The sequence below is a fragment of the Aotus nancymaae genome, unplaced genomic scaffold (genome assembly GCF_030222135.1).
Source record: "Aotus nancymaae isolate 86718 unplaced genomic scaffold, 86718_ANA_hifiasm-v0.15.2.pri h1tg000010l, whole genome shotgun sequence".
In the NCBI taxonomy this organism is placed as follows: domain Eukaryota; kingdom Metazoa; phylum Chordata; class Mammalia; order Primates; family Aotidae; genus Aotus; species Aotus nancymaae.
Window position 1 is genome coordinate 63,475,868 of NW_026988421.1, and position 10,100 is coordinate 63,485,967.

Consider the following 10,100-nt stretch of genomic DNA (forward strand, 5'->3'; position numbering starts at 1 on the left):
GTCACCAAGTAACATGGGGCCAGCTGCACCCCTAAGGGCCAAGAGCACAGTGAGGCTGACCCAGGATAGGGAGACCCCAGAGGGACCTTAGATACCCAGGAGGAGGCAGCTGAGGTGTCTTCCCCTGCTGTTAAGAGCCAGGAGGACGAGGGAGAGCCTGGTGGAGCTGGGGGAGCCCCAACCCTTCTACAAATACAGTGTGGCCTTGGGCAGGTTATTAACTCTGGGCCTCATTTTCCCTACCTGTGTCATGTACAGATAATTCCCCATCTGGCCTGCCCTGTGGAGGGAATAAACAGGTGCAGGTGTGAGGAGTCACAAAGGCTATGATTACTGCAGAGTTGCCATGGCTGGGATGCTTGCTGAGGGCTTTCTGGGGACCTCAGGGCTCCACTTCTGCAAGGGGCTGAGCTCCTGCAGCACATACGACTGCATCCAGGCTCCCAGGAACAGGCTCAGCCTATGGTTAGGGTTCCAGCTCATTGCTGATAATATTACTTGAGGCTCTTTCTCTGTTTGCCAGAGATCATGGGACAACGTGCATAGGACAGAGGCCTTTGAAGCTAAAGACAAGAGCCTTGGGTCAGGTTGCAGGCCCAGGGTCACCATCAAAGGCTGTCACAGCCCAGAATACAGTCAGGGGTAGGTCAGGAGATCAAGGCTTGGGTACATGCTAGTCGATTCCAAATGAGGATCCTAAGTCAGAAGATGATTGGGCAAGAATCATTTGCAGCATGGGGCAGAAGGGAAGGCGTTGGGGAGAGCCCAGGGCTGGCCAGGCCACCCAGGGGTGATCAGTGAGTCTCTTTGCCCTCCCAAGTGCTCCCCACTGAGTGTACAGCCCTTTTGGACTCCATATTCCTGATTCTGCCCTCACCCTTCAGCCCTGACTCCAGTTGCCCTCCTCCTTGCAGGTTGTGGCTTCTGACCGAGGCACCCCTCCACGGAAGAAGGACCACATCCTGCAGGTGACCATCCTGGACATCAATGACAACCCTCCAGTCATCGAGAGCCCCTTTGGATACAATGTCAGTGTGAACGAGGTGAGGGCAGCCCCGGGGCCCATATAGCTCGACATCCAGGGGGATCATGAGCATGAGCCAACCATGGACCACCTGTTTAATGTCTGCCTGGCTCACCGGCTCCTCAGATCTCATGGCTGGGAACTGTGGCTCATTCATAATGATAGCTCTAATGCCTAGCCCGGATCCTAGAACTCAGTATCTTTTTGGAGTAGAGGAAAAGAGAGAAGAGGAAAAGAAGAAAGTTGCCTTTCACTAGACAGGAAACTGAGGTTTACCCGGGGAGCTTGCTTTTTAAAAAAATGTATTTATTATTCAGCAGTAAGATTGAGCCACACCAATCTGCCCTGGCATTGCTGGGTATCATACCAGGTTGGACATTCATGAAGGCAGGATGGCATGGGGCCAGAGTCTAGCTCTCAGGCCAGACTCCCTCGCTTCAGCCCACTGATTGGCTGTGTGGACTTGCACACATTCCTTCCCTGCACCTCAGTTTTCTCATCTGTAAATAGGGATGATGATGCCAGTACCAAACTCACAGGGTTGGAGAGAGGACCCAGTGAGTTAATGCGGGCTCCAGCATGTCGGAGGTGTCCGCAGAATGTTCGCCGCCGCCATCCTTATTATCTCCATCATTGCTTCAGGGTAGATGCAGCAAAGCTTTCAGGAGGCACAGGGGGAGCCTTTGGGCTACAGGAACAGTCGCAAGACTGCCCAAATCCCTTGAATCCAGAATGAATGACCGCCCTCCTGCTCTCCTCCCAGAATGTGGGTGGAGGTACTGCTGTGGTCCAGGTGAGAGCCACTGACCGTGACATCGGGATCAACAGTGTCCTGTCCTACTACATCACCGAGGGCAACCAGGACATGACCTTCCGCATGGACCGCATCAGTGGTGAGATCGCCACGCGGCCCGCGCCGCCCGACCGAGAGCGCCAGAGCTTCTACCACCTGGTGGTCACTGTGGAGGATGAGGGCACCCCCACCCTGTCGGTAAGCCATGGGTGTGGTCACAGGGAGGAGCGGGTGGTCCGGGGCAGCTCCGCCTCTGAGTGAGGGGAACAAGATGGGTGGGATGGAATTCCACGCGGCAGGTGAATCTGGACAACTTTTCATCGTGCCTTTCATCTGTCTGCCCAAGATGGACTCCCCTTATGGAGACCTGTTGCGTGCAAAGCTGGGGTGCTAGTTTGCACGCGTTTACAGCTACTCGAACGCTCTGTTTAGTCCTCTTTGCTCTGTCAGAGCAGCTCTATGGGGTGGTACAGGTTGAGCCTCTGTTTTAGGGCCTGGCCCAGGGAACAAATGGGTATGAACCTAGCCCCCGCTTCACTTGCCCAGCTATGCACTGTGGGGCCACATCAATGTGCATGGTGGTAATTTATGGAAAAGGTGCCTCTCTGGCCCCCTTACCCTACGTTGTGTGGTGTGGCATGCTGTCACAACGCGTCAGGGTGGGAAGGGGCTGGTGTCTGTGTTCACACTGATGCTCGAGTGAACAGGGCCACTGCCTAAGGCAATGTTCAAAGTTTGCAAGGTTAGAGAAGGACTCTGGGCCTCAGGGGCTGGATGGAGATCTCTAGGAGGTGACAGGCCGTGTTGGGAGTGACTTATAAATTGAGAGCAGGGAATTTGGAGTCAGGAGCACTGTGGCCAGCTGCATGATCTTGAGCAAGTTAGAACCTCTCAGCATATTGCTTTTGTCACCTGCAAAAGGTAGATAATAGCTACCTCATAGGTGTTGTTTGGGGAATCAAATTAGCTCATGTCTGTGGGAGCACTTGGTAAACCATGAGGAGGAAGAGGACTGTTATTAGTTCTCTATTGCCACAATCGTGCTGCCTGACAAACCAAACAAAACAGAGGTGTAAAACAATAACCACATCATGCTAATTCCGCGGGCTGGCAATCTGGACATGGCTTAGCCGAGTGGTTCTTCTGGTCTCAGTTGGGCTCCTGCATTTGTGTCTGGGCATCTGCCTGTCAGCAGGGTGCTGTGCTTCTGAGGGTCGGCTGGCTAGCAGCTGGATGACAGGGGCAACTCGTCCTCCGGAAGGCTAGCCCGTGCCTGTTTCTGTGGGGCTGGAAAGTGTCCAGAACAGACAGCAGAGGCATGCAAGGCCTCTTGAGTCCCTGGCTTGGAACTGCCACAAGGTCACTTCTACCACAGTCTGTTGGCCAAAGCAAGTCACAAGGCCGGCCCAGACTCAAGCTATGGGGACATAAACTCTACCTTTTGAAGGAATGAGCTACAGTCACACTGCAAAGAGTATAGGTGCAGGAAGGTGAGAGTTCAGGGACAGTTTTGTAATCTGGAAGGACCCTGATTGCAAATGAGGCCTCAGCTCCGTCCCTGTCACAGCAGGTCAGACCCCTCCCCTTTGACAGCAGCACTGTGAGAGGCAGGGTCACATCAGGTCTGGCCAGGGCTCTTTATCTGCAGCTTCTCTGGAGATATTGGTCCAGTAATCCCAGGAATTACGATTGGGCCAACAATCCAGGGACCCGCCCCCCCATCCCCACCACAACATTCTGAGGAGTTCGGGCATTGGGACTAACTCTGGGCACCCCTGTGGGCATCCTTAGCCCCACGGCTGCACAGTATCATCACTAGCCACCTCAGCCAGTCACACCCAGTGGACTAAACAGGGGCACATTTATAGGACACGCATCACTCACTGGACAGGGTGGGGCTGGGGCAGAGAGGGGTATCATTTATTGTGTTAACATGGAAGGACCCCGTTTCGACATAACCCCTCTGCAACTGCACCTGGCTTCATCTTGGTCATCCCTTTAATAGCACTTGTGAAGTAACAGGAACTGAACCATGGAGTCAGAAAGAATCAAAATGCATTTTCCCACAGAGCAAAAATTCTACAGAGAATGTTGATTTCGGGCTCAGTGATGTCAGAGTTCATGTTTCTTGGCCTTTCCCTCATGGTTGTGAGGTAGCTACTATAACTCCAGGCATCAAGTAGGCATCCAGGCAGGAAGATGACAAAAGAATGACAAACGGCTATGGCAGCTGCTTCTGCCTTTTTATCAGGAGAGCAGCAGGTTTCCCAGAACCACCCTCCAGAGTGTTATTTGTGTCTCCTTGGCCAGAAGTGGCTCACACAGGCACCCTAGCTGCAAGGGAGGTTACGAAAAATGAGGGACAGGATTATCATGGTCGGCATATTACTTGGGGATCAGATATATCACTGCCCACACAAAAGCAGGCGTCTGTCAGTGAGGAAGAGGTAGAGAATGGATTTGGGGGGGGGCATCTGACAGCATTTGCCACTCTGCCCTCCCCAGTCCTAACGCAGGCCAATCAACGCACCACCCCACTCCCCACCCATACTCCCACCCCCACAGTCCTAAGTCTCCCAGGGAGGCCGTCGGTGGGATCCATAACATTCTAAGACCCTGCAGTTTAAAGGCAAAATCAGGCTTCCTTTGGGTCCCCAGAATAAATGGGAACTGAAGAAATGGAAAATCACCCTAGCCACATTTAATCACCAGAATGCATGGGCCACTATCCAAGCAATCCTTTAAAATCTTGGGATTGGTCCCTATGGCTAAAAAGAGTTTCCAACTGCTGGCCAAACCCTCTGCAAGGACCCATCCCAGCCCCTTGGGGACCATAAGCATTCCCTCCTCACATTTCAGCCCCTGACATTCTGACTCTCCTTAAAGCAGGGTTCAGCCCATACTAGCTCCCTGGTGTGGGAAACTGGGTGGCATCAGCCCTGCTCATCCTGATCATCACCAGCTCTGCTCCCTGAAGCCCCAGAAAATACCCTCAGGATGACTAGGACCAGGGACCTTGAGGCCATCCATCTCCAGGGGAATATGTATGGGGCTTCCTGGACTGAACCATGAAGCTTTCTTCCAGACTGTAATACAAACAGCAACAGGTACCAACTTGAAAGATTCACAGAAAAATTTTTGTTGTTATTGAGACAGAGTCTCACTCTGTTGCCAGGCTAGGGTCTAGTGTTGTGATCTCGGCTCACTGCAACCTCTGCCTCCCGGGTTCAAGGGATTCTCCTGCCTCAGCCTCCCAAGTAGCTGGGATTACAAGCATACACCACCACACCCAGCTAATTTTTGTTATTTTTTAATAGAGATGAGGTTTCACCATGTTGGCCAGGATAGTCTTGATTCCTGACCTTGTGATCTGCTTGCCTTGGCCTCCCAAAGTGCTGGAATTATAGGCATGAGCCACCATGCCCAGCCAGGAAAACAATTTTAAGTTGAAAAGAATCTATCCCTCTTTAGTGTTTTCCCCCTGGTTCTCCAAGAGGGGAAAGTAATCCTATCATTTGGTTTTTGCAGGGGACACCTCAGTAAAGAATTTTGAGGGGATACCTCAGTTAAGAACATAATTTGAGAAACCAGCACTAAGCCATATTTGTTCATTCATTCACTCATTCATTCATTCATTCATTCATTCAGCTGTTGTTCCCTAAATGCCCACTGTGTGCCAGGCACTGGAGATACAGAGATATATCTATAGAAGACAATGTGGTCTGTGGCCTGAAGAAACGCAGTTGAGTAAGGGAGGCAATGAGAACATGAGCATGCAATGGGGTACTGAGAAGGGCTTGGGGAAGACTTCCTGGAGGAGGTGACACCTGGGCAGAGTCTTGTTGGTCAATCTTGGTTAGCACAGCCAAGAAAGAAGCATATTCTGGGGTTCAACCTGCACACAGGCTGAAGAGCAAGCAATCATCGGGTGGCGGGGTGGTTCCGGGAGCCACAGGTAGCTTAGGCCCAGGGCTCTCTATCTCCATATCCTCCCGGGACAGTCTACATGGGGCTTACCACGAGGGCTGCTCCCACCACCTTCTCAAGAACCCCCTCTACTGCCTCCAGGCCTAGCTGAGCCAAGGTGGGGATGGGGCAGAGCTGGCAAGCAGGGGTCCTGCAGCCCACAGTGCCCACCAGGGTAGCTTGCCTCCAAGGAGCACTGGACCCTTGAAGATTTGCTTCCACTGACCAGACCCTCACCTTTGGGCAGTGAACCCCTCAGGGTTATGAATAGCCTCAAGAGCGGGGCCCTTCTCTGCCGTTGGGCAGATTTCACTGGATGTGTGTGTGACGAAGGAGCATTGTCCCAGCCCCTCCTAGAGCAACCAGAGCCCTGAGCAGCATGTGGCCAACCACCCTGAGATTCCAGGAATGGCTGCCACAGTCTAATGGGTGAGAAAGCGGCTGCTACCCTGCACAGATCATCCTGAGAAACCCAGCAGGCCCATACACCATCCTTTTATTCCCACTGCAGTTATCTGCTTAGCTTCAAGACAGCCTTCACTGGCTCAGGACCAACCTTGCTGGAGGACAAGGGCATGAGAGATTCATTCATTTGTTCATCTAACACTAAGTATGTGCCAGGCTTATACTACAGGCACAGGTCTGCCGTCCAGCAGCCTGCAGTCAAACGAAGTAACGGAGAGCTGACATGTAATGGAGAGCTGACACTGTGACATGTAACGGAGGGCTGACGCTGTGTAACGTGTAACGGAGAGCCGACGCTGTGACATGTAATGGAGGGCTGATACTGTGTAACGTGTCACGCAGAGCTGACGCTGTGATGTGGTAGAGTACTAGGAGCTGGGAAACCAGGGCAGGTTTTCTGGAGGAGGCATCATTTGCATCTCTGTCTTGAAAGATGAGGCTCCCTAAGCAGGGGGCCTAGGATTTGGCTGCTAGGACCCTCCTCAGAGCCAAGAGAAATTCTCTGAGTCCCTCCATCTCTGCTTTTTTCCCTGGACTTCCTCTCCCCAGTTTGCCTGAGAGCTGGACATTCCTGCAAACAGCCTAGGCCACCTCTGCCCGGCCTCAGCCCGTATCACCCAAACTCGGAACAGCTGTGCTGCAAGGGGTATCCGGGCCAGCCCCAGGCCTGCCACACAGTGGGTGCCACCCAGCCAGGGGAAGTCATTGTGCAGCCTCAGCCCCTGCCTAGCTCCAGGCCATGGGCAGAGAGGCCAGGCTTGGGGGAGGGGTCAAAGTGGTTCTCAGGGAGGCCCCTGCAGAGGAAGAGCTGGGCCCAGGGAGGAAGGACAGAAGGCAACTGGGAGGTCAGGAGTTAGCCCAGCCTCAGAGGCACTTGGCAGCGGGATGGTGAGGGAGGGAGGGCCTGACCATGGCCTCCCTGCCACATGAATTGCAGCCAGCAGATAATACTATTCCAGATAAGAAGCCCCGGCTTCTCAGGCTGGTGAGGACCTGCAGAAGTCACCTATCCAGGCAGATGGACAGAAATCTCCCACCGCCCCCTTCTGGTATGCAAGTCCCCCACAGCGGCCCCATGACAGCCTATGAGCTGGGGACACTACTCTTGGCAGTGCACCTCATGTCTTTAGGGCAGAGGGCCCTTATGTTTATTAGACTTAGACCCTGCTGCTATTGTGAACTCTGCTTCCCCTGGCATGAGATCAGAAGATCCCAGCCTGGCCCTCGCCCTCTGTGGCACCAAGGAGGCTGGCCTTCCCTGACCCAGCACAAGTACATCCAGACCCTTCCTTTGGCCTGGCTTCTTGAGGGATGTTCTGCAGTTGCCCAAATGCAGCACATACAACTGGCTAAGTTCCTCCGAGAGCCCCTGGGGCTCAGCTGCTGAGGGTTTCTCCCTTCCCCATCCCCTAATGCAAGCAAGAGGGGTGCCTGGGCCACTGTGTCTATCAGGAGTCCTCTGGCTCTTGATAGTTGCCAGGCAGAAAAGGTGCAGCAGGAGCTGATGTGGAAGGAGGCCACCCATCAGCAGCAGGGTCTTCTGGACCCAGGAGAAGGCCCAGACCAGGGCAGGCAGAGCACAGATAGAAACATTTCTGGTGTCCAGTACAGTGGAGCCCTGGACCTGTGGCCACAGGTTCATCTCCCAGGGCCCTGGTATGTACTCTAGGCAAGTCCAAGGGGAAGGCCAAGCCAGGTCCTGGCCCATAATACCACTCCATTCAGTGAAGAGAGAGCAGGAGACCCAGGATTTAGTCTTAGTTCCACCATTCACTTGTTTTGACAAGACACAGACCTTTCAGAACCTCTATTGTCCTGCATGTTAAATGGCAGCAATAAAACCACCCAAAATTTTCAGGGAAGGGGGTGGATCAAACAAGTACTACCATATGTGAAAGTGTGTTGGAAAGCACCAAGTATTATAACAGAAAAGGCCAAGAGACAGCACACACGTGGCCACCTCCCTCTCCTGTGCCTGAGGCAGACACTGCTATCCATCTTGTCACTTTCTCACTAAGCTATATCGATCATTCAGAATCCCTCTCGACGTATTCCAGAAAGCTGTAACAATAGATCAGAATTACAAAAAAAAAAAAAAAAAAAAAAAATGTCTGTCCCGTGGCCTGCACAAATGTTTGTCCCGCGATGTACAAGGTGAGGGCATTATTGTCATTGAGGAGTTCCCACCAGTCCCACACAAAGCTGCTGGGAGCTGGAGCTGATGGAAAGTCAGAGGGGGGCCCCACCCACTGAGAGAGGTTCTAAGAACAGAACCTGGCATCTGGGGCAGCCCATCACCCAGAAGCTATGTATGTGTCAGTTATCAGCTTTGCAGCAAGGTCCAAAGCCAGGCTGTAACTGGACCCTGCCCTTCCGGAACTCACAGGATAGCTATGGCAACGTAGCATTCACGAGGTGAAGAAAAGCAGCACCGCAAAGCAGGGAATGCCCAGGGAATGGGCCAGGTGGCCTGTGCTGTCTGTGGGCTGGACCCCATGCTCAGCTGGGCTGTGGCTGTGCTTCCCAGCATCCTGGTTAGCAACCCCAGTTCCTCTTTTGCCCATTGCAGTTCCCCAGCCCCTAGCACAGTCAGGCCAGCCCTGGGGTGCCCCAATCAACACCCAGGAGGGCCTCATTCAAGACCCAGGACCCTGGGGCCAAGTTGGTACAGGGTGGTGGCAAGACCCCTGCAGCCCCCCACCCCACTGATCCTTCCAAGTCTACCCACCGAGGAGTACCCCCTGAAGAAGGCCAGGCATCAGCCCCTCTGCCCAGGCCCTGGCTGCTGCATGTAGCGGGAGCTCCAACCAGGCAGGAGTCTTTGAAAAGCAGTCCCAGGGCTCCCATACACCCACCCCAGCGCCCATCGCCACGGACTCCCCCAGGCAGGGTCAGCCTGCCCACCAGCAGACACCAGTGGCCTCCATGGTGTGTTTTTAGGGAGTGCCGAGCAGCCCCTGCTGGGTCAGCTAACCGCTCTTAATGGTGCTTCCAATTCCATTCCCTCAGCCTCTCCCTGGGAGGGAATAAAGGCAGGAAGTCTCTATTAAAATGTGAATGTCGGGAGATAGGTAAGATGGCCCCTAATTCCCGATTGATCTCCTAACATTGAATTTGTTCTTAAAAGCACGGATTTCCCCCTCAGGGCCTCAGACTTTGCCAAGAATCCAGCGCTCCAGGAGCCTCCTGCTCTAGCCCTGCCCTGCCCCAGGCCCTAGTGCTCCTCCCACCCCTTGGAGGCGCCATGTTCTCGCACCTAGCTCTCCTATGCACCCCAGCCCACAGCCACCAGGGCTGGCATCAGGGGCACCACCATCCCGGGCGACTCAGCAGCCTGCCCCTCCCCAGCAGCAGCAGGCATGGGGTCCCTAGCACACTGCAGGCAGGGCCTGTGACCATGGATGAAGATGGAACTGGGAGCTCAAAGTAAATTTCACTGAAAACAGGAAACCACAAAGCCCAGCTGCGTTCAGCTGTGAAAGGGTCCAGAGAAGAGAGGGCAGGGCCGCGCCAGAGGAAGCTGGGGAGGAAGTGTGGCGGCTGCTCTACTGCGGGCCGCCTCCCTCTCCACATAGCAGCAGCCAGGCCTGGGGTCTGGCAGCCAAATTCTTAGAAGTTGTCTCTGCCTCGAGGTCAGAAGCTGAGTGCTGGGGCCAGGCCAGCCTCCCTAAAGGGCAGGGCACGCTCTTTCTGAGTTAGGGGAACCAGAATCTGGGCTGTGGGCTTGTCCTTCGACTCCAGGGGGAGCAGGTGTCTCATCCCCACTCCTGCCCTGCAAATTGTGAAAAACACACTCTCTTTCCTTCATTCTTTCTTTTTAAAATTCGTTTGGAGGCAAGGTGTTGCTCCGTC

General features: G+C 53.9%; 1 protein-coding gene across 3 annotated transcripts in view; it reads left to right on the top strand.

The window, feature by feature from the left end:
* CDH23 (cadherin related 23) overlaps positions 1–10,100 on the top strand; it is a 421,218-nt gene that overhangs the window by 344,535 nt on the left and 66,583 nt on the right. For all 3 annotated transcript variants that reach the window (XM_064374253.1, XM_064374248.1, XM_064374249.1), the window contains 2 exons: positions 915–1,043; positions 1,788–2,015. In XM_064374253.1, the coding sequence (XP_064230323.1) occupies positions 915–1,043; positions 1,788–2,015 (357 nt within the window). The remainder of the gene's footprint in view (positions 1–914; positions 1,044–1,787; positions 2,016–10,100) is intronic.